Source organism: Arvicanthis niloticus, chromosome 23 (assembly GCF_011762505.2).
Source record: "Arvicanthis niloticus isolate mArvNil1 chromosome 23, mArvNil1.pat.X, whole genome shotgun sequence".
Classification (NCBI taxonomy): Eukaryota; Metazoa; Chordata; class Mammalia; order Rodentia; family Muridae; genus Arvicanthis; species Arvicanthis niloticus.
The window spans coordinates 7,079,935-7,104,530 of NC_133430.1; the positions used below are offsets into that span (position 1 = coordinate 7,079,935).

At 50.4% G+C, this 24,596-nt stretch overlaps 1 protein-coding gene across 24 annotated transcripts in view; it reads right to left on the bottom strand.

Annotated features, from left to right (window-relative positions):
- Klc1 (kinesin light chain 1) overlaps positions 1-24,596 on the bottom strand; it is a 46,848-nt gene that overhangs the window by 7,260 nt on the left and 14,992 nt on the right. For 4 of the 24 annotated variants that reach the window (XM_076921045.1, XM_076921049.1, XM_076921042.1 and 1 more), the window contains exons 3-14: positions 24,087-24,317; positions 22,462-22,540; positions 21,502-21,727; positions 20,442-20,529; positions 19,843-19,944; positions 16,568-16,741; positions 16,380-16,479; positions 13,550-13,599; positions 13,403-13,470; positions 12,726-12,834; positions 10,173-10,307; positions 3,284-3,414 (exon numbers count right to left, since the gene is read on the bottom strand). In XM_076921045.1, coding sequence (XP_076777160.1) covers positions 3,284-3,414; positions 10,173-10,307; positions 12,726-12,834; positions 13,403-13,470; positions 13,550-13,599; positions 16,380-16,479; positions 16,568-16,741; positions 19,843-19,944; positions 20,442-20,529; positions 21,502-21,727; positions 22,462-22,540; positions 24,087-24,317 — 1,493 coding nt within the window. Of the gene's footprint in view, positions 1-3,283; positions 3,415-4,308; positions 4,869-5,485; positions 5,537-10,145; positions 10,308-12,725; positions 12,835-13,402; positions 13,471-13,549; positions 13,600-16,379; positions 16,480-16,567; positions 16,742-19,842; positions 19,945-20,441; positions 20,530-21,501; positions 21,728-22,461; positions 22,541-24,086; positions 24,318-24,596 lie in introns of those variants that run through there. The other 20 variants (XM_076921043.1, XM_076921046.1, XM_076921041.1 and 17 more) reach the window with 15 other exon arrangements.

Genomic DNA, 24,596 nt, shown 5'->3' on the forward strand with positions numbered 1-24,596 from the left:
CTCCTGAGCACTGGGTTCGTACCATACTCATTGAAGCAACTGAGTTCTCATTGAAGCAACGTGAGTGGCCCACGCTGCACCCTGACTCTGATCCATGATATTGGAAACTACCAGGGTCTGAGTGTTCCAGTGTGGCCAAGCAGTAGCGTCAATCTGTCCACCCAGGGCAGCTACTCTCTCGGGCCAGAAGGCCTGATTCTACCGGGAAACACCCTGGAAAGACAAATACTGGGGCCCTTCTAGAAGCTGACACATGGAGAGTCAGCTAGATAATGTCACTGGCGTGGAGGAAGGTGCCTCAGTTTTACACTCTGGATGTGTAACCCAGGTCACAGAAACAGCGGCACACAACGTGACGTGTACTTCACATCACGTCTGACTGCCAAAGGGGCCACAACACAAACCACCCCCGCTCCAACAGCAGGAATGGCCACTCACTGCAGCTGGCTGTTAGCACAGAAGCCACAGGGAAGGTAGGGAAAGAGGAAAGTTCTAAGCACGGTCTTGAGCAGGTGGCACCAGAACTGACTTTGCACACTAGGCGTTTCAGTTTCCCAGAGGGAGAGAACCACCACTCAAACGGTGAGCGCATGTCAGGCGTGGGGATACAGACCTGCAATCCCAACTACGAGTGTGGCTGAGGCTAGAGGGTCACAAATTCAAGGCTTGCCTGGGCTACATAGTAAATCCCTACCTCAAAAAAATAAAAGCAAAAGGCTGGCCCAGCTCTAGTAGGTCTCAGGGTGCCCATATGTCTAGAGAGGAGCCCAGGCTAGCCCAGCTCTAGTAGGGTCTCAGAGTGCCCATGTGTCTAGAGAGGAGCACAGGCTGGATAGAAGCTTTCTAGGAGGATTTCTGACCATTAAAAGCCAGCATTTCTCAGGAACCTAAGAAATTTGTTTCCATCCGCCAAGAGTCACTTCCTTCCCTCTGGCAGGACACGGAGCTACCTGTGGTACCTGAGAGCACATCAAAGCCCATGCTGACCCCAGCTCCCTGAGCATCACAAGGACTGATTACACAGTGCAGAGTCAGAGCTGGTGTCTCCTGGTCCTTCTCTCCCTCCCCCCCCCCCCTTCGGCTGCTTGTCCTCTTCAGCTCACACAGTCTGTCCACCACGTGACCCCTTTAGCTCCTGCTCTGACTATCTGCTCATCTCTCCTTTTCTCTCACCCTCCCAGATGCTTTTGCATATTTTCTCTCTCTTACTCACAATATAAACCTTCCCCCTAAAACTAGATGTAAATGCTAAATACAGCAGTCAAGACAACAGTTCCTTTGCTGCACCCACTCACATACAATCTCAAGAGTGGAGTATCTGCCCAGCAGAAGCACGACCCTGGATTTTATCCCAAGTACTCTGCTCAGCCTGAGAGAAACCACCCAGCATCCTCCACGCTCCCTCTCAGTGCTGGAATAAACAAAGTTTTATCCCTCAGGTGTCACACAAGTGCTGCTGCCTTTCTGACTCTCTAGCTAAAGCTTGACTAATCCTCATCCCAGAGAAGCTGGGATGGCTCTCCCATCACAGGCAGAGGCTTTCAGGCCACAGTCTGCCCCACACACTTCCAGGCAGTGTGAAGACAATGGAGCTTCCACGTGTTCATGGATGTCATGGATGCCTTAGACCCTCTACAGATACAGCTGGCCACCCTGCCTCAGGCCAACTTGTCTCCCAGATCCACTACGAACCCAAAGAGATTTCCGGAGGAACATAGCCAAGAGTGAGTGTGACACATGCACAAGGCAAGCTGGGGCCACTGTAGCCCCGGGCCCAGCTGTCAGCCCAGGCAGGGAGCGAGGCCTGGGGCCTAAGGCAAGTGACCCTAAGGATGGACGTGGACACTTTCTGAAGGCACAAGCCGGCAGAACATCTCTGAAAACACTCATTTCCAACACGGTCTCCAAACGCTGCCAACTCACACCGGAGCCCGGGAGCGTCCTGAGCAGCAGGGTACTACCAGGGACACCTTTAAAAACTGCATCCCCATGCATTTCTGCTGAGCCGGTTCTAGCCAAGAAGTCTGGGACACAAAGAAAGATTGATGAGACTCCAGAGAATGTCCCCAGTGTGGCAGCTGCCAGCACAAAGGGGTGAGGCATGTCAGCTTGTTAGAGAGCAGCAGAAGTCCGAGAGTCTTCCCTGAGACCCTTATAGAACATCCCGTTGACAACACGGATACCTCCACTCAAAGCCCCAGTGAAGCCTAGAGCTTTGAAAATCTACAGGTGCTCCTTATAACAGTCACAACATTCAACCTCATTAAAAACCATTTTCCCCCATAATCCCTAGCTAAGTCAGTGTGATCATAGCTTTCCTTCTGGAAAGTGAGTTTGAGGAGCTATGCCAGTGTTAACTGAGAAAGAAACACTGCCGTGCACTGTGTATGACAACTGGGTAGCCTTTGTAGGTTTTGTGTGCACATGTGTGTATGCACGAGAGTGTGTGTGCAGAGTCCCCAAGTCAACTTCAGGTGTCTTCTATCACTGTCCCCTTTATAATACAGTCTTTGAACCTAGAGCAGAACCCTTACATGACTGGCTGGCCAAGATCTGATTCCCTCTACCTCTCCTAGTGCCAGGGCTACACACACACCACCATGCCCCTTCTCTCCTCTAGTGCCGGGGCTACACACACACCACCATGCCCCTTCTCTCCTCTAGTGCAGGGGCTGCACACATGACACCACGTCCTTCTCTCCCCTAGTGCAGGGGCTGCACACATGACACCACGCCCCTTCTGCATGAAACCTGGGATCCAAACTCAGGCCCTCAGGCTTGAGCAGCAAAGCCATTTTCCTGGACTGGTTTTGTGTGTGTGTGTTTACACACACATCCTTGAGCTGTGGCATATGTGTGGAGATCAAAGGACAACTTTCAGGAGTCAGTTTTTCTACAATGTAGATGCACAGGTTCAAGTGCCTTTAACACCTAATTCATTTCCTGGGCCCCATTTTAACTCTGTGAGACAGAGTCTCACTGTACCTATGCTGGCCTCTCAAACACTGAGACTCCAGGTATGAACCACCTGGCTCAGGGGTGTAAGACTAAATTCCCACTTGTCATCAAGAAGGCTTTCTCTACCAGAATCAAGGCACTCCACCACTCCCTTTGAGCCACTACTGGCCAGCTTCCCAACTGCTTCAGCCTGCCCTGGAATGCAGCAGGCAGAGCACCCAAAGCCTCCTGGGACAACTCTGAGTTCCAGGAAGGCTGACTCTGACTGAGGCTGTGGCTCAGTGCCGACGCTGGCGGGAAGAGGGCGCGCTCAGGAGATAATTACCCAGGGTTCCTCGGCTCACTGTCCCGTGAGCTTCCTCCCTTCAGCTTTCTAACCAGCTTCTCACTGCTGCGTCTAATGGAGGCCCGGAGCTTGCTAAAGGAGCCACTGCGTTTTAAAGATCCAGTGCCATCCTGAAAAACACGTGAACAAGCATGACACTGTGCGCGTCCCCTCCTGCCCCACACTCAGCCCAGCAACCCCGACTGCTGCCAGATACTGGCTGGCAAGGGAGTCCTGCCAAAGCCACCAGCCTGCAGTGTGCACGAACATGTTAAAACAACCCATGATCAGGAGTCCTCTGAAAATGAAGAATCCAAGCAGAAGCAGCCACATTCCCATGGGAGAGCAAGCCCACTGCTGTCCTGGGACAGAGGAGAGCAAGACCACTGCTGTCCTGGGACAGAGGAGAGTGAGCCCACTGCTGTCTTGGGACAGAGGAGAGTGAGCCCACTGCTGCCTGGGACAGAGGAGAGTGAGCCCACTGCTGCCTGGGGCAGAGGAGAACGAGCCCACTGCTGCCTGGGATAGAGGAGAGAGAGCCCACTGCTGTCTTGGGACAGAGGAGAGCGAGCCCACTGCTGCCTGGGACAGAGGAGAGAGAGCCCACTGCTGCCTGGGACAGAGGAGAGTACAGGATCACAAGAACTAAGGCATCTTCATGCCGATTGAACATGTGTGCGCCTGGAAGGGCACCAGGCCTCACGCAGATAGTGTCCTCCCGACAGTCTTACCTACACAACTGCAAGGTTTTAATAAAACGCTCATTTGTATACAGATGTCAGAAGTCTTAGACATCTGTACAAGAGTGGCCATATGTCCCCATAGGCAACTCAGACACTACTACGGAAGGAAACACCTGGCAGTCTAGACGTGAAATTGAGTGCAGAGTGGAGACATATGCACAGTAGCACTGAGTTTCAGAACGGCCCCTGGGGACCCCAGAAACCGACTGCTGCTAGAGCCCACGCAGCCCAGCGCCCCAGAAGATCAAGAAATGTACAGAGCAGACAGACACAAGACACAGGTCAGTTGGAGTGAGTTTATTAGAAGTTAGAAAGACACATACACACATCACAGAGCACTTCAGATTAGTAGAGAAAAGCAGAATTCAAATTTCCACACCAAGACTACACAGCAAATCTACGTCAGTGTGTGGTGTACTGGGGAGGACCTGTACAGGGCACCGGCCAGGTCTCTAAGGACGACAGGGACGTGCAGCACAGGCCAGGCCTCGCTCCTACAGCTCAGTGACTGCACAGGTCACTACCATGCCACTGTAATACACCTGGTGACACTAACGCCTGTCCTCAAGGTGAACAGCTACTCTCTCCTAACTGTTAGACTGTGTGTTACACATTTTAATGGGCTTATGAACACGGCTGATATTTCTAAGTACGTATCTGGCAAAGCTACATGTATCCAGAAATCAAGACCCCAAAAGGACAGCAGCACCGAAAGGAGGGGCCAGTCCCAGAGGTGCTGCTGACAAGTTCCTAGGGCTGCTAGACAGCGGACAGCGCTGGAGGGACCGGAGGAGGCGCTGCCCGTCATGCAGGAGCAGAGGGGAGGCACCGGGCGGCTAGGCCTGTCAGACAGAAAGAGAGAAGCAGATGAGGCCACAGAAGCAGGAGTGGCAGGCCCCGCCCCGCAAGCCTGCGCTACAGTATTTCTAGGTCACACATCTCCACGGATTATGCTCAGCAACCTGGGTGCTCCTGCACACCAGGCTGGCACAGCAGGTACTGGCCAGGGCGTGTGAGGGAGCAGAGGCCAGCTTCCAGGTAACTGTCAAGAGTGAAAGTCAACGTTTTCAAGCACAGACTAGCATTGTGTGAGAAATCTCCTTGATGCTTATATGGAAAGTTTCACAAGTTGTTGTGCATGAGAGAGATACTGTTTGTGGTGGTGAGGACACCCGTACAAAAGGACAGGCTGATATGGAGGACACCATGTAAGCAAGTCTCTCCTGTCCTGGTGCCGCTCTTTAAACTATTACATACCCCTGCAGGCTGAGGACTTCCAGACTCTTAAAAATACTAACATCCTAGACATCTCAGAAACTTCAAGACCCAACGACTTTAAAAGTCGGCAGCACATTTGAAACATGCAGTTGATGATCCACAGGCAGCAACACCTCCTAGGTCTGCCGAACTCTCGAAAGGCGCACAGACAACTAGGCCTGGCCCGCCCGCTCAGACTCACCATGGGACGCCGAGCAAGTCATTTAACCAGCCCGAGCTTCATCTTTCTCATCTTTAAAATGAAAAATAAAACTTGTTACCAATGGCTCGTGAGTGCCAGGAGGACAAGAAAACACCAACCCCCCGTCTGAAGAGGACACTGAATGCTGTGTAGCTTCGTGTCGCTCCCACACAGCCAGACCACTGCCCTCAGGTCCTGTGCCCATGGCAAGATGCTCGCCTCCATTCCCGGGTTCACATGGATCACAGTAGATGCTTTCTCTCTAAGCAACTGGGGGGGGGGGGGCAGCTGACAAGGGATCAGGGCAAACAGACTTGGGCGTGGTCCAGGCAGCTACCACCACCACCTAGAAGCTTGAGGACCCAGGTGAGCTGCTACCTACAAGGGAGGGGATGTGGCAGGCTGTCCACTCAGCACCTGCACCCCAGAGGAGATGGACAATGGCTGACTAAAACTCAAGCAGACAAATCCCATCAGCATTGCCCAAGGCTCACTGTATCTGACACTCATTTACACTGCCACAAAAGATGTTCCTACTGCATAAACCCAGGAGTGGTTTCTATTTTAAATTACATGGATCGTGTGTGTACACACTTGCACATGTATTCCAGTATTCAGAGGATAACTGTCCACCACGGATATCCTGGGGATTAAACTTCAGGCCACTTGAATGGCAACTGCCTTTACCCACTGAGCATTTTGTAAGCTCTCAAGGCGAGTTTCTGAACAGAAATAAATCATATAATGTATTGATTTAAGTATTTAGTATCTCTGTACAATAGAATTATACATGTGACATTTTTATAACTTCTTAGTATACTCTTGCTGCCTTCTTAGCATGTCTTCCCATAAATAAAAATCTACTTTGAACTAACAGTTCTCTCATTCCCTAAGACCCTTAAGTAGGAATTTCATACATTAAAACCTGTGAAAGTCAAAGTGAGCCTACTAGCCCACACCCTAAATTCCAGACCTCAGGAGTCACAGGCACACAGATCTCTATAAATTCCCCAACCAGCGCTACACAGTGAGGTCCTGTCTCAAAGATCGAAATAAGGTGACGCACACCTTTAATCCCAGCACTCAGGAGGCACAGACAGGAGGATCTCTGTGAATTCAGGCCAGCCTGGCCTACAGAGTGAGTTTCAGGACAGCCAGGGCCATTTAGAGAGACCCTGTCTTGAAAAACAAAAACAAAAAACAACTTGTAGAAGCCAGGCACTGGGGCACATGTCTATAACCCCACACCTGGGAAACTAACACAGGAGAAGCCTGAGTCTGAGGCCAGCCTGGGCTCCATAGTATATCCTGTCTCAAACAAAAGTAAAGCAGGCAGAGATACGGTCAGTTGTAGAGCCCTTCCCTTCCACGTGGATGGTTCAATCCCCAGTACTGAAGCAGTATACACACACGCACACGCGCGCACACACACGCACACTTGTAGAAGTCTCAGCACAAGAGCAATGTGGCATAAGAAAAGATAGGCAGGAGGCTGCTTCTCAGGGATCCCAAGAAAAAGAAGCAGCAAAGATGGAGGCTGTCCTGGGGGTTCTGGCCCATGGAGAACACATCACGTGGTGCTGCACAGTAAACTGTCTGCAGATAACTTCACACCAGACAGCCCAGCATGGCTCCATCTTAGCTGGGGCCAGTGCCCATGACTGACACACCTCTCACAATAGACCCAGAATCACAGGGGTCCAGGGCAATGAAGAAAACTGACCTTTTCAGAAAACTGAAAAGGATGAATGGCCACAAAGCAGCTCTCTCAAAAATGCACCCTGCTGGAGAGTGACCTGCTATTGCAGTGCCTGCTAAAGGCACATCGCACCTCAGCCTCGAGAAAGCCTGAGGGAGCCCTCCTCACGAGGTGTGACCACATCATCACCTGTACACTGAAGAGGAACTGCAGTACTCCCAGGCAGGCCCACTGTGCGCTCAAGAACCTGATTCAGAGTGGCCTAAGAACCCTGTGTCTTCATGCCCGGGCTCTCCGCCACGAGCACATAGCCAAGCCTCTGCAGAGCCACGGTTACTACCTAGCAAGCCTTGTCTTTGACAAACTTTATCCTATTTTAAATTCTATTTCTGAACACTCAAAAAAAGCCCTGAATTTCCGTATAAATTGTGTTTGTGATTTAATCAACTACCATCTGTTCCTGTAAATTCACTTTGGCCGAAGCTGTAAACACCCAAGAGAACAAAGGATGGATAGCTGTGGTATTTTAAAGAGCACAGAAGTCTTCTAAAAATTACAACTGTAACCCAGGAAGTGGTGAGGCAAGCCTTTAAACCCAGCACTCGGAGGCAGAGGCAGGCGGATCTGTGAGTTCAGACTTGGTACAGCTCTAATCTCAGAACTTGAGTCAGATGCAGGCATCTCTGAGATCAAGGCCAACCTGGTCTACATGTCAAGTTTCAGACCAGCCAGGGCTACATAGTGAGTGTGAGTGTGTGTGAGTGGATATGTATGTGTGAGTGAATCAGTGTGAGTGTGTGTGTGAGCAAGTGAGTGTGGGTAAGTGTGAGAGTATGTAAGAGTGTGAGTGATTGGGTATGAGTGTGAGTCTGAGTGTATGACTGAGTGAGTGTGACTGTGCCAGTGTGTAAGTGAGAGTGAGTAGGAGTGTGAGTATGCCTCTGTGTGTGAGTATGCCAGTGTGTGAGAGTGAGTGTGAATGAGTGAGTGTACCAGTAAGAGTGAGTAGGGGTGTGAGTATGCTAGTGTGTGAGTGTATGAGTGAGTGTGGCAGTGTGTATGAGTGAGTGTGCCAGTGTGTGACTGAGGCTGAGTATGACTGTGAGTATGCCAGTGTGTGAGAGTGAGCATGTGAGTGTGCTAGTGTGTGAGTGAGCATGTATGTGTGTGCCAGTGTGTGAGTATGAGTGAGTGTGCAGTGTGTGAGTGAGAATGACTGTGAGTGAAGACCTTATGTTCAATACTTCAAAGTACAAAAGTGAAAAACCAAGGCAGGCGGTGATGCTGCACACCTTTAACCCCAGCACGGAGTTGGGAGAGGCAGGCAGACGTCGGAGTTTCAGTGTCTAATTCTAGGACAGCCTGGGCCACGCAGAGAAACCCCGTCTCAAACACACACACACACACACACACACACACACACACACACACACACAGAGAGAGAACAACAAGGTATAATTGTAAGCTAAGCGTGCTGTGCACACCTGTATTCCCAGCACCCGGAAGGCTGAGGCAGGAGGATGCCAAGTAAGTACAAGGACAGCTTGAGCATCTGCTGAGACTACAAGGCTGTGGACAGTTCAGTGATGGGGCATTTGCCTGACACGCATGAAGCAGAGGTCAGTCTCTAACACTCACTTGTGTGCACACGCTCATGTGAGTGCACGCGCACACACACACACACTCTCGCATGGGGCTGGGGACGGGAGCCTGGGAGGAGAGAGCACACTGACAGCTCCCTCCCGTGCACTCCTCCCCAAGTGCCCAGGGCAGGTGAGGGACTCAGAGTTGGTGACATTGTCTGTGGCACAAGACTCACATACTTATAGACCTAGAAATACTGTCTCAGGAGAGAGCTCTCTGAACTTCACTCGAGAGCATTAAGTCTGTAAGCAAGCCACTGGCCACCAAGCAGAACAGGCCCTCTGGACAAGCATGCAGGACTGGAGCGGACAAGGAGTGCTGACAGGACAGGCATGGGCAGGAAGACCCAGGCCTCTGCTGCAGTTTAGGACCACTGCCCAGCAAGGCTCAGCAGTCAGTGGATGCGATTGGCTGGGCTGGCACAAGGAAGCTGCTAGGCACAGAGAGGATGTCTTCCTGAACCGCGGCCACCAACACTTCACATGAGGTTTCGTCAACACACTGGCTCCTCCAAACTGCTGCAGCTAAGTAAATTCTAGAGCCGATCAATCCAAGAACCAGGACAGACTAGAAGAAAGTCCCAAGCAACGACCTGACAAAGCCACATAGTGACGGCTAGGCACACCACCGGTAGGAGCCCAGGGTGTCACAGATATGCTTGGTCTGCTGAGACCTCTTAACACTCTCCCTGAAGAAAGGTCCAGAGACGCCAGCTCAGCACAGGTGACACCTACATTACACACTGCCACAATCCTGGGTAGAAAGCAGTGGTGACGACCTCCCAGGAGAGGCCAGGGAGCCGGCCGACACTGTGTCACACATGAGCAGGTGGCGACCCCTGTCACGTCCAGCGTGGAGAGCAGTCCTAACACGCCTGCCCTGAGTTGCTTGCTGAGCTGCACTTAGCACCAGTTCCCAGCGAGGCTCTCTAGCAGCCCCAGGGCAGCCTCCTGAGGGTGTCAGGAGCACTGAGTTAGCAGGACATGGGGAGTTAGGGAAGCTAGTTAGTCAGCCATGCCCATCCCCAGGTTACAGGAGACCAGAGTGTGGAGGGGGTTTTTACACGGCCAGGACACTCAATCAGCATGCACACATGCTCTACGAGAGGCCAGTCAGCTTTCACGGATTCCTAAAGAAAACCACTGCAAGCAACACAGCTCAGAGTTAGCAGAAGTTAGGAACTTACAGAAAGCTTCCCTGATGCTTAATTTGCGACAAGTGTGGAGTCTAGCACAGACAGAGCAGGCAGCGAGTGCCGCGGGGAGGCAGGAGGTCCGCCCGCCCGTGCAGCCAGCGTGCAGCCAGCGCTGTACTTACCGCAGTCCACTCTACGCTCATACTCACTTCCTCCCCTCCGTCAGGGCCACTCTCGTACTTGACCACGTCCACGTTGAGACTCTCCCGGCTCCTCCGCTTCTCCACGCTCTCAGGGTCATTTAGTACTTCAGCCACCCTCTGTTTGTGAACATTGTCAAGACCCTGTGAGCCAGGCAGGGAGAACGGTTTGCCCATTAGCACTGATCTCAGAAGACTTCTCAGGATCTGAGCTTCTCTAGGGACAAAGTCAAATTCTCTGATTTACTCTTCGCTGTTGCTGCTATAACTTGGGCGTGCCTGCCGCAGAGCCATGTGGGAGAGGTCAGAGGGCACGGTAGTCAGCTGGCTTTCTCCTTCCGCCCTCTAAGCAGGTTGTCAGCCTTGCAGAGCAAGCCCCTCTCCCCTCTCAGCCCTCACTTCTCACTGCCCTGAAGATACCAGTCCTTAAGCAACCAGGACAAGCACAGACCAGCAATCCTGGGGTCCCGGGGTCCCGGGGTCCCGGGGTCCCGGGGTCCCGGGGTCCCGGGGTCCCGGGGCTGGGGTGGGGATCTGCGCTGTATGAGTCCATATCACCAAAACTCAGGAGCTCACACACAGAACTGCACGCCATACTCTACGTGAGCACGCCTGCGATCTCGGCATTTACAAAGCGGCAACAGGAGGGTGAGGAGGTCAAGGCCAGTCGGGCTACATAAGGCCCTGTATTCAAAACAAAACAAGGGTTGTAAGCTAACACTGAGCTCCAGGAATGAGGGACACATTTGAAGGATGGGGCTGGAAAGGTAGCTAAGTGCTCACCCAGCATGTCCTATCTCCAGCACCACACACACTGGACCTGAGGGTGTTCGCCTGCTCCCTCAGCCCTTGAAAGGTGAAGGCAGGAAGAGCAGGAGCTTGAGGTTAACCTCAGCTAGAGACTAAGGCCAGCCTAGGAAACAATATTCTGTCCCCAATAACAACAATGTCAACCCTGGCACATCCTGTACCCTGCCCTACTACACAGGACACGGCGCTTCTGTGACACAGAATCTGTCCTGTTCAGAGCTTCTGTGGCTACCTGTTGGGGGAACGATCTCATGAGAGACTCACACCCCTTTTCTGGAGTTCTGAGACCCTGCAGCTCCTCTTGCTACAACCCCATCTGTGATCTAGACTAGGACTGAAGTGCAGACACTGCTCCTGGGGAGGCAGCCCCACAGCTGACAGTCGCATATTGCCTATCTCGGCCCCAGGACCAAAGGGGCAGTAGCAAGAGTTCTGTTTGAGCACTGGCCCACAAGTCCCAGTAGAGCTGGCTCAACCTTGAGAACCTCGTACCAACCGTGAGCATGTGACAACTGGAGCACCTCAGACCAACTGTGAGCACGTGACAACTGGGAGCACCTCACACCAACCGTGAGCATGTGACAACTGGAAGTACCTCACACCAACTGTGAGCACATGACAACTGGGAGCACCTCACACCAACTGTGAGCACGTGACAACTGGGAGCACCTCACACCAACCATGAGCATGTGACAACTGGGAGCACCTCACACCAACTGTGAGCACGTGACAACTGGAAGTACCTCACACCAACTGTGAGCACGTGAGAACTGGGAGCACCTCACACCAACCATGAGCATGTGACAACTGGGAGCACCTCACACCAACCATGAGCACATGACAACTGGAAGTACCTCACACCAACCATGAGCATGTGACAACTGGGAGCACTTCACACCAACTGTGAGCACGTGACAACTGGGAGCACCTCACACCAACCATGAGCATGTGACAACTGGAAGTACCTCACACCAACTGTGAACACGTGACAACTCTGAGCACCTCACACCAACTGTGAGCACGTGACAACTGGAAGTACCTCACACCAACTGTGAGCACGTGACAACTGGGAGCACCTCACACCAACCGTGAGCACGTGACAACTGGGAGCACCTCACACCAACCGTGAGCACGTGACAACTGGGAGCACCTCACACCAACCGTGAGCATGTGACAACTGGGAGCACCTCACACCAACTGTGAGCATGTGACAACTGGAAGTACCTCACACCAACCATGAGCATGTGACAACTGGGAGCACCTCACACCAACCGTGAGCATGTGACAACTGGGAGCACCTCACACCAACCGTGAGCATGTGACAACTGGAAGTACCTCACACCAACCGTGAGCATGTGACAACTGGAAGTACCTCACACCAACTGAACACGTGACAACTCTGAGCACCTCACACCAACTGTGAGCACATGACAACTGGGAGCACCTCACACCAACCGTGAACACACGAAGGGAGCTCTTCTGTCCTTATTCCTCTCTTTCCTTGTCTTCCGCTTTCATTTATCTTTTTAGTTCCCAACAGTAGGTCTCCTATAAATGTTCGCTCTCTCTGCCTCAGCCTCCTGAGTACTGCAAGGCCATCATGCCTGGCCCCTTTGAACATTTCAGACAAACAGTCCTGTGCATGTGACACATGTCCCTCACTGAGCTAAGCCCAAATCAAGCTTTCAGTAACAGCCACATAAGAAGCCGTCACAGCTCCAACGGGTCGTTGGAGAGAAGTGTTGAGCGCACCTGTTTACGTGACCTCATAGCAGCTTCCTCCAAGGTCTCTGCAGCTTCGAACTTCCCCTGCCGACGGTAAAGTGCTCCAAGGTTTTTCAAAGTGGTTGTGACAGTGGGACTGCAAGAAGGCACACAACACAGAACTGGTCAGTGCAAGTGGCGGCCACCCCGCGTGGTCTGATGGGCAGATGCTCGCCATGGCTCAGACATGTTGGCACTGCTGCAGGACAAGGACGACAGTGCGCTTTTTAGCTACCATGCTCTAACGTTCTCCACTCAGGCAGCCTGGTGCTCAGGACTGTCGGTCCTTACAGCTCTCAGCTGTGACATAAGAGCCAAGCAAGATGTGTACAGAAACCACAACACAGGAGTGGGGACCAGGCACTCCCTGGCCAGCCAATCCAGCCAAAACAGCATGCTCCAGGTTCAGGGAGAGACTGACAGTGTATGTCACCATGCCTGGATGCTTTCTCTTTTATTTTATTAATTATTATTATTATTATTATTAAAGTAATAAGTCCGTGTAGGTATGCTCCCAGGACAAGTGCTCCCAACCATCTTTCCCATCAACTCAACAGTCAGGTTTAACGAGAATATGGGGAAATAGAGAACCACGTGACTACACTCTCACACTGGTCCAGCGCTGCTGTTCCCTGCTGTCTAGGGCTTGGTGTGGGCAGACTCACCTGTCCACTTTGCAGGCTTTATACCAGCCACCATACTCTCCAAAAGACGACCCGTCCTTCTGCTTTCCCTAATGGCCAGAGAGAAGTCAAGTGAGGGAACCGGCTGCAGTGTACCCCACCCAGCCCTCAAAAGCAGCACAGCCTTACTTTGCACTCTTCTCTCTCCTCAGCATGCATCCAGATGGGCTTGTTTTCATCTAGGGAAGAAAGACAGTGTAAGCTGAGGAATGAAAAGCCCAGTCGGGACGGTGGTGCTTAGGAGGCAGAACCAGGCGGATCTCAGTTGCAGAGTGAGTTCCAGAATAGCCATGGCTACAGAGAAACCCTGCAGAGAGAGGGGAGGCAGGAGAGCGGAGAGAAGAAATCTGGAACCAGATGAGATGGTACACACCCTTAATTCCAGCACTTGGGAAACAGAGGCAGGCAGATTGCTATGAGTTCTAGGCTAGCCTGCTCTACGTAGGAGTTTCAGGAAAACCAAGGCTACACAGTAACCACTGAGCAGACGACCTCTAAGTTTGTCAGTGACTGCAAGGTTTTATCTTTTTGTATGAGCCTTCTCAGGAATATTTTTCTATTCTTTCAAGTGTATACACATGTGTTATGTGCATGTGTATATATATATATATATATATATGTTGTGCATGCATGTGGTCACACAGATGTGGAAGTGAGTGTGCACATGGGTGAACATGCATGTGAAGACCCAAGGCTGACCTCTGGAGCCCCTCTCACCCACTCTGACTTACTCAGTGCAGCAGGGTCTTTCAGCCACACCCAGAGTTGTCTCCCTAGACAGCCTGCTCTCAGGACTGCTGTCCTCTGAGGCTAGAATCCCAGGCTGGCAGCCACACCACCTGGCCTCCCCTTCATCTCACAGCCTAATTCTGAGGTCAAGCAGACCCTGGAGGAAGTCTGACAAGGGCACCAGAAGGAGACAGTGTCTAGCTGAGGAAGCCAGGTGGTGAATGCCTCCTCGCTGAACAGAGGCTAGCCTCTGTAAAACATCCATATACATAAAAGTAAGCTTTGTGTAAATAAATAATAAATCCTTAAGTGAAAGAAAACCACATGTGTGCATGTCATAATTGACAGAAACCCCGTCTGGATCCATCTTGTGACCTTTTCACAAATTCATAATTGCTGTCTGAGTGTTTTACACCACATTTAGTAAAGGAAACATTTAACATAAACACTGTTTTTGATTCAGCAACTTAAGATTTATTTATGTATATGGCTGCCCTGTCTGCGTGTACATCTGCACACCAGAAGACATCAGATCCCATGAGAAGCGTTAGTTGTAAGCTGTCACATGAGTGCTGGGAATTGAACTCAGGTCCTCTCAAAGTGCAGTCAGCGCCCTTAACTGCTGAGTCATCTCTCTAAGCCCTGATTCAGCAATTTATACCCTATAAAATACAGATTTCACTGCATGTTTCCCAGTGGCACAGGCAGACGTCTGGCAGAGCACTCAGGGCTACAGACTGAGGCCCAGACTGCCACGGGCACACCAACACTTTCTCCTCGCACTGTACATAGGCACCTGCAGTGTCTGGAGGGGATAAAGTAGGAGGGGCCTTGTCTGTGCAGCAAACAACACAGCAAGTCCACGGCACAGGGGACAGTTATATTTGTCACGGGTTCCCAGGGTGGACTGCAAACCTGAGTTTACTTCCCAGCAACCACATGGTGGCTCACAACCATCTGTAATGAAATTCAATGCCCTCTTCTGGTGTGTCTGAAGATATCGACAGTGCACTCATAGGTATAAAAATAAATAAATTAAAAAAAAAAAAAAGGAAGGAAGGAAGAAGGAGAAAGAAAAAGAGAGAGAGAGAGGGAAAGAAAGAAAGAAAGAAAGAAAGAAAGAAAGAAAGAAAGAGGTAGGTTCCCAATTGGTGGCTCAGGCCATATGAGGTAAGCATGGCCTCTGGAGAAAGGCGCTGTGAGGGATGTAAGGAAGATGGCCTCACTGGGCTACTGAGAGCACCCAGGCAAGCCCAGGCCTCACTAATGTTCACTGAATGATGAATGCCCGCACAGCCTGCAACACAACTTCTTTCCTACCACTAGTTAAGAGACTCAATTCAAGGCCAGCAAGATGGCTCAACCAGCATAAGCGAAGCCACATGAAAGAGGTGGGTGTGGCAGCACACACCTGTGTGGCGGCAAAATGGGAAAGAGGAGACTCGCCCTGGCTTGAGCACCAGCAGCTGGGATGGCTTCTGACCTCCATATGCACACACATAAACAACACTAAATAAATGAACAAATATTTTAAAAAAATAAAATTCAAACTAACTTCTCTCTAGAAACTGTGTGGAAAGGCTGAAGAAACAGTCCCAGGGCTGAGACTCTGGCTGACCTTCCAGGGGACGCAGCTCTGATACACATCACCCATTCGGTGGCGCACAAACACGTCTAACTGCAGTTGGAGGGACGCAGTCCCCTCTTCACGCTCCCGTGCAGGAAGGCTAGGTCCCCAGCTGATAAGACTCTGGAAGGATCAGAAGGTGTGCGGCCTTGCTGGAGAAGCAATGTCACTGGGAATGTGTATAAGGTTTCAAAAGCCCACACTACTCCCAGTCTTGCTCTCTGCCTCCTGCCTGTGGATCAGGTGTAAGCTCTCAATTGCTGCCCCAGCGCCATGCCTGCTGCCCCCATGCGCCCTACATGATCTGATGATCATGGACTCCTCCTCTGAAACTATAAGCAAACTCCCAAGTAAATGCTTTCTTTTATAAATTCCCTTGATCGTGGTGTCTCTTCACAGAAATAGAAAAGTAAATAAGACAACATAAAATAATAAAATCTTCAAGAAGAGGAAGAAGAGGAAGAGGAGGGAGAAGAGGAGGAAGGAGGGGAGGAGGATCAGAAGAAAAAAGTACTGTGGGGACTTGTGCAATTGCGAATTTCAAGGTGAAAACCACTCTTTTTAATACATACATTTAATACATTTGCTTAGAATACTTCTTACCATCCACAGATCCAAATTCCCGTTCATGTGCGCGGGTAAGAATCTCCTTGTACAACGTTTCCGCTTGTTTGAACTTCCCTTGTTTCAGATAACAGGAAGCCTTCAAGAAAATACAGTACTTAGTGCCTTCACAGAGAAGCAGGGGTGGATTTTTCATCTACAGAAGAGTCACTGCCCATCTGCCATACCAGGTTGTTCTTCGTCTTGGCCACGTTGGGATCGTCAGGCCCCAGCTTCGTCTGGTAGATCTCCAGGGCCCTTTGGTAGTAATACTCGACCTCCTCATACTTGCCCTGGTTCTGGCACAGTAAGGCCAAGTTATTTAGCTGTTTGGCAACATCAGGATGGTCTTTTCCCAGAACCTGGAGTTAGAAACAGCGCGTCAGAAACACCACCATCCATCCATTATGTACCTCCTGCCAAGGGCTCTTCTAAAACATGACCTGCCGTGTTCCCCATGCAGACAGGACACCCTACAGAACTCCATGCCAGCCCACAGCAGAGTGGCTGGAGTCACTGACCTCACCTTGAGGGAAGAAAAGGCTGTGGCGCTCACCTCCTCAGCTCCCTGATTTTCCAGGTGGGAACAAACAAGTCACTAATGTAGCCAGGGTCAACTCTCAGCATTAGATTCCCCTGCCTCCACCCACCAAGTTCTGGAATTACACGCCTGAGCTATTGTACCTGGCTCCTTATTTTTTCTTTATTTTTGGGAGGTGGGGTGGAGTATCTGTTAGTTTCTTTAGGGACATGGTCTCACTCTGTAGTGCAGGCTAGCCTGAAAGTTGCTTTTTAGGCCAGGCTAGTTTTGAACTCTTGGCAGTGCAGCCCAGATGTTAGGATTACAGACATAAGCTTCCACACTCCTTAGCAACTTTGTTTAACTCATGGCGGGTGCTACTACGGAGCAGACCATGAAGCTAAGGAAGTGGGTTCGGTTCGTGAAGGCTCTCATTACCTGAGTTCAAATGCTCCATGCCTGGTGCTGGCTGCTCTCCAAGCAGTCCCACTCCTACAGATTCACCCGGGCCCTCAGTGGGCTCCCCTCCCATGTCTCATAAGCACGCCTGCCATTCTCTCTGACAAGTCTAGCACCATCTTGCTAATCCTTCCCTTGCCTAATCCTTGCCCTAGAATATGAACTCAAGACTGCAAAAGTTGGTGTCTCCCGCAGCATCCTCCCTAGAAAAGGTGCCTGGCACAGATGGAAGAACAAGTTCACACTTCATTCCCTCCACAACCTGCTCGAGCGAGCACTGGGTCTGATGGCCCGCCCCGTCAGTCACCGCACTCGAGGAGGCAGCGGCAGTGAGTTCAGTGTACCCAGTGAGTTCAAGGCCAGCCTGGTCAACAGAGTGTTCCAGGACTAACAGAAAGCCTGCCTCAGGAAAAAGTAAAAACTAAAACCCAAACACTGGCCCTGGTCTCTCGGCACTGTGCTCGCCCGCGCACAGGGCCCACACCTTTTCCACAATCTCTCTCTCTGTCTCTGAAACTGAAGCCAGCTAGCCAAGACTCAGTTCAAACACAAAACTTCCCTGGAAAACTGACTCAGGGCGGCAAGAGCCCTGCTCCCTGCTCTCCTGTGGCTCTGCCCCACTGCGATCCATCCTAGGCCCCAACCAATCAAGACACAATGTTCCTGCCAAGCAAGAAGTTCTACAGAAAGAACTTTTTTTAATAAACTTTGGGGAGGGGTTATTTTTTAAAACAGTTTTTTTTCTCCAGACTAGTATTAGGCTTCTAGACTTAATAGAGAACATTCCTGAAGCTCACCTTAGAAATCTAATCCTGATCACTCTTTACACTCACTCTGGAACCTAGCCCACAGTCTGACACCTCCCTTTCTAAGTAAGCAAATGAAACACAGTAAGGCGTTATCTAAGGGGCTGCAGAGACGCCTCAGCAGTTAAGAACACACGCAGAAGACCTGGATTTCATTCCTAGCATCCACGTGGTAGCTCACAACCACTTGTAACTTCAGTTCCATGGGTTCACATCCAATGCCTTCTTCTCACCTCTGAGGGTACTATGTACATGTGTTGCACAGACCTACATGCAGGCAAAGCACTCATACATAAAATAAAGTGAATAAATCCAATAAAAATTTTTGAAAAATTATCTATACATTTGGTAATCCTTGCCATATGGCTCAAAACTAAATGATCACTCGCCAGTATCACTGATAAACAACTTCACAAAGCATCAAGCTGGGGCTAGAGGGATGGCTCAGTGGTTAGGAGAATAGCTGGGGCTGGAGGGATGGCTCAGTGGTTAGGAGAATAGCTGGGGCTGGAGGGATGGCTCAGTGGTTAGCATAGCTGCGCTTGCAGAGGAACTGAGTTCAGTCCCGCACTCAAACGGCAGCTCCTGACGGCAACTCCAGTTCCAAGGGCTCGGGTGCCCTCTTCTGCCTCTGCTGGCACCAAGCACACACCCAGCACACCTACATGTTTGTAGGCAAAACACTCACATACACAGAATGAAAATAAATAAATCTTAAACCAAAAAAACCCACCAAGTTCAACTGTGACCATTCATCCTGTCTAGTTTGCAGTCTATCCTGGGAACCCGTGACAAATATAACTGTCCCCTGTGCCGTGGACTTGCTGTGTTGTTTGCTGCACAGACAAGGCCCCTCCTACTTTATACCCCTCCAGACACTGCAGGTGCCTATGTACAGTGCGAGGAGAAAGTGTTGGTGTGCCCGTGCCAGTCTGGGCCTCAGTCTGTAGCCCTGAGTGCTCTGCCAGACCTCTGCCTGTGCCACTGGGAGACATGCAGTGAAATCTGTGTAGTTATTTAAGATTTATTTATATGTTTCTGTACATCATAAGCACACCTGACACCCACTGACGCCAGAAGAAAACCTTGGATCTCCTAGAACTGGAGTTACAGTTGTGAGCTGCATGTGGGTGCTGGGAATTGAACCCACGTCTTCTGTGATAGCAGCCAATGCTCTTAACTGCTAGGCATCTTTCGAGCTCCAGTAAAAGTATTCTTGTTTTGGAGACAGGGTCCGTATGTGAAGTCCTAACTGTTCTGAAACTCACTCTGTAGACCAGGCTGGCATTAAACGCACAGAGATCCACTTCCCTCTGCCTCCCAAGTGCTGGGACCAAAGGTGTGCACTACTGCACCTGACAGTAAACTTAACCTTTAATGACAAGAACACACTATCAGTGGAATGCAGAGACCGCTGCACGTCCCCTGCTACTCAGAACATTTCTAGTCAATAGCAGGAAGAACAGGGCTACACACAGGAAGCCCCTTTCTGCCTTTCCAAGAGTTACTCTCAGTCAGCATATAATAAAAACATCACTGTGCTCAGTTCTCAAACCTTAAAATAATGTCATTCCCCGGGGAGAGAGAGAGAGAGAGAGAGAGAGAGAGAGAGAGAGAGAGAGAGAGAGAGAGAGAGAGACACTAAATTCAGTGAAGAAGAAACACGGCTACGTCTCACCTTCTCTCTGATCTCCAGGGCTCGTTTACACAGCGGCTCCGCCTCCTTGTACTTCCCTCTCTTACCATACAGAACTGCTAGGTTGTTCAGAGTTGCTGCCACCTACCAAGACAGAAGGCCACAGGAGCCACTGTAAGAGAGGCCATGAGGGAAGTCCCAGACCCTCCCACATGCGTGGTGACACTCAGCAGATCAGAGGGACTCACTACAAAACAGATCACTGAAACTAAACAAATCAACATGATCTTGATTCTTTAATTTCTTGAAGCCACAAAGCCAACCAAATCAGATGTCCGTACACATCTGAGCAGACACATAAAAAACAGCACAGATTCTTAACAACAAGTCTAGAGAAGGTCATGCACCTTGATTTTGGATCAAAGTGAAGTGAGACAGTGATCTGAGGAGGTGACTTGACAAATCAGAGGGGACAGACCCAAGGGTGTGAGCATGTGCACTACCTGAGCAAGCCCTACTGGTACCATCTGGGACAAGGTGGCTCTCAGACCCTCCCTGTTGAGCTTGTCATTAGGATGAGCTGGACAAAAATGCATTGGGGAAAATAAAATGTAAAGGCCTGGAAGAAGAGGGATACACACCGCGGGGTGATCTCTGCCCAGGGTTTTCTCACGGATAGCCAGGGCGTCGTTCAGGAGGTTAGCTGCGTCTTTATACTTGTTCTGATCCCTAAACCAAAACACACATTTCATGCTCAGCTGGAGGTCAGTCAGTAAACCCATCAGGCTAGTTAGTTAGCAAGCCATTACTGATACTGAGAACTGAACCCCCAGGGTTCAGACATACAAAGTATTTACTCTACCACAAGCCAGCCTGAATCTTTCTACAATGCAATTTTGACTACAGTGCTGGCCTAGCGAGGCAGTCCAGAGCAGTGGACAGAGCCTATGGGTAGGTCAGACAGAATAGATTCTTGGCCAGCAGGAGTCAACTGAAGCCAGAAGTCTGTAGAGACCTATACTGCCCTAGACCTGCTTAGTCAGGGGATCAGGCCCAGCTCAGTGAGACTGAAGCCCACCAGGAAATTCAGATTAAAAGTGAAAATTTTAGAGTACTGTACATCCCCACAATAAAATTCCAAGGAAAGTGCAGATGACTTTAAATATACACATAAAGAAATGCACACTGAAATAACCCCTCCCTCCCTCCCTCCCTCCCTTCCTCCCTGACAAGAAGGAAGAACAACTGGCACCGCCCACACAGGGGCACTGTGGCAGGGGCAAAACGGGTACCATCCCCTACAAGGCAGTTGGGCAGAACCATCAAAGCTTTAAGAGAACCTGTTTCAGGAGATTATCCTAAGGGGAAAAACATTTTTATATTAAGTGTGTGAGTGTTTTGCCTATATTTGCACACTTACAGGCAAAACACTCACATATGAAATAAAATCGATTTTAAAGAGGTCAAAGTGACTGAGTTGGTCAACACAGAGGGCAAAATGGCTACTCAGGAAGAGCTGGCCCAGTGGCCATGGAGAGCACCTTCTCTGGTCCTGCAAGACCCCTGCCACCAAGCTGGCTGAACATTCTAGATTAACAGCTAGCTGTGTGAAGCAGATGGGAAGGCTGCAAAGCTGTCCCACAGAGGTTTAGGAAACATTCCGCCTCTCAGAAAGTTCAGTGCAGTAACCCAAGGACTAGCCTGTACACCAGGGCCAGGATGTTGAGCATGGTGGCCACATCAGGGTGGTCGTGGCCGGAAGTCTTCTCCAGGTCCTCCAGGGCCTGCTTGCAGAGTGGCACGGCCACCTCGTAACGCCCCTGCGAAGCATACTGGATCACCAGGTTGTGGAGCGTGCGCAGCCTTGCAGGGATCTCGTAGCCGCCCTGCTGGGCGGCAGCTGCAGCGCTGCTGTGCTGCTGCTGGACTGCAGAGAAGGTACAGAGCATGGTTAACAGAGCGGCTAACACTGGACAGCACCCAGCTCGTCAGTGCATATGCTAGCCCATACTTTTCTGGGAACCCCTGAGCAAGCAAGAGAAATAAGCCTGTCAGGAACAGTGTGCTGCAGACAGATACCACCACAGGACTCCTCGAAGGGAGGAACAAAAGGGTAGGTACTCTGACTTCTTCAATGCTGCAAATACCCAGGCCTACATCCCACCACACACTAACTACTTTAAAGTTTGGGAAAGACAGAGGCAATCTCCCAGGTATGCTGGCACACACCTATAATCCCAAAATTAGAGAGGATGAGGCAAAAGAACCAGGAGTCTGAGGTCCAGGGCTGGAAAGATAGTTCAGTGGTTAAGAGCACACACTTACTGCTCCTGCAAAGGACTGGGGTTCAGTTCCCAGCACGCACATGGCAGCTCACAACCAGCTGTAATTCCATTTCTAGGGGCTCTGACACCCTCTTCTGACCTCTGTAGGCACCAGACACCTACCTAATACATATACATACATGCAAATGAAACACTCATACACATAAAATAAAAATTTTTAATCTTAAAAAAAAAAAGCCAACCTGGGGTACCACAGTGAGACCTTGTATGAGTAAACACAGTGCAGTCTCACAGGCTACGACCAGAGTATCCTCAGAGAGGACGCAGCACCACAGTGCTCCGTATTTAGTGGCACGGCCACACATCTGCAACTCACTTCCTTGTCCTGGTTCATCCTCGTCATTCGGGAAGAGGTCATCCAACGGCTCTTTGGCAGAATCAGAGTCTTTGTCCTCCTACAAGAGATCCAGAGCGTCCCTCACTACACCGACCAACGTGCTGCCTGAAAATCTCCCAACATAAAAATTCCTTTTATTTTCTACAGACCAGACAAGACAGCCAGTATTTTAGAATTAAGTATCTGATCATCTGAGTGTGGTGTTACTAAACTTGCCTACCTTGACAAGGCCTCAGGGTAAATAACTATCCCTTATCTCCCCCACACCCTGTCCCAAAAAAAGAAAAAAAATAAAAAAATAAAAAAATAAAAGGATCCAGAGAGGGTCTGGCAGATGAGAGCTGAGGAAGCAGCTGCAGGTGCCATGTGAAGAGAGACCCTGACTGCATCTCCAGACCTTAGATTCTTTGACTGTATTCAGGTGAAGTTCTAGCAGACAAGCAAAGTCTTGTTGGAAATCCAAAATTAGTGGCAGGAAAAAATGGTGTCCCTGTAATTCCCAAAGCAAAGTGTATGTGTGTGTGTGTGTGTGTGTGTGTGTGTGTGTGTGTGTGTGTATCATGGTGTGACCTCCCTCGTTCTGTGTCTACAGAGGAGTGTTGTACTAGGGCCCCAAGAGGAACTAAGAACCTGTCGGTTTTATATCATAACTCCAACAGATTCCAGTTAGTACACAGGCAGAGACGGTGAGGAAACAAATGAGCATCACCAGAGGGGGCGACCACACTGCCTACCCAGAGATCACCAGAGGGCGACCGAACTGCCTACCCAGAGGGAACTGTGAAGCAAACCTCAGGTTTGACACTCCCCTAGGGATGCATAATGCATTCTTCAAAGATGCTGAGACCAGGAGAGACAAACACTGTTCTAATGAGATGTCACAGCCTGAGGGGTCAAGAATCAGGGCCCTGCCAGTGGAAAGCATCTGTATATGCAGAGGCCTGTGTCCCATCTCCATCACCAAAACACACCTACACAAAACACACCAAAACACATGGATGCTTAAGATGCCAAGCCAGAATACGAGCAAGCACCCACCCACCCAACACAAAGAAAGACAAAGGGCCGGGCGGTGGTGGCGCACACCTTTAATCCCAGCACTTGGGAGGCAGAGGCAGGCAGATTTCTGAGTTCGATGCCAGCCTGGTCTACAGAGTGAGTTCCAGGACAGCCAGGACTACACAGAGAAACCCTGTCTCAGAAGGAAAAAAAAAGAAAGAAAGAAAGAAAGAAAGACAGACAGACAAGGGAAGCCAAACAGCGCAACGCAAGTCTTCATCATCGACTGGAAAGCCAAGTCATCAGATCTGAGCACACATCAGCCACCAAATCCAACCTACAAACACGGCTAAAGCAAAGTCAGTCAGAAGCAACAACTAGCTATTCTTGATCCAGGCTGGGTCTTGCTATGTAGTTCTGGCTGGCCTGGTACTCACCAGGCTGGCCTTGAACTTGCAGCAACTCTCCTGCCTCTGCTTCTGCCTCCCAGGGCGATGGTTTAAACGGTTTAGATAGTTGCTGGGATTACCTGGCTAAGGTCTTCTTTTAGACAGCCTATGGACACCGCCCGAGCAGAACACAGGCGTGCTGGCAAGAGCACTCACCGAGGGAGAGATGTCATCGTCATACTTTTTCAGCTGGTTCATGAACTCCAGGTGCTTCTTCTCCTCCTCCAGCTGAGCCACTGACTGCTCACTCTTCTGTAACTTCTGCTGTGTGTTGGCCAGCTCATCCCGCAGCCACTGGTTCTCCTGGCACAGACGTCGAACCTGAGCACGGAGCTTCTGCTTCTCTGACTCCACGGCATTCAGGTGATTGGACAGGGCCATCATCACCTGATCAGAAGAGACATTTACACACTGCAGCATGCCTTTGGAGGAGAGCCCCAAACACACATGTGCCTTGCAGCTCCAACTCACATTCACAAAACTTTATGTGCATGTAAACACCATCTGCCCTTTATCCCTCCTGTTACCCTATGCACACATCATACACTGGGGTGTCACAGGACCATAAGCCTCACACATCATACACTGGAGTGTCACAGGACCATAAGCCTCACAGATCATACACTGGGGTGTCACAGGACAAAGGACCATAAGCCTCACAGATCA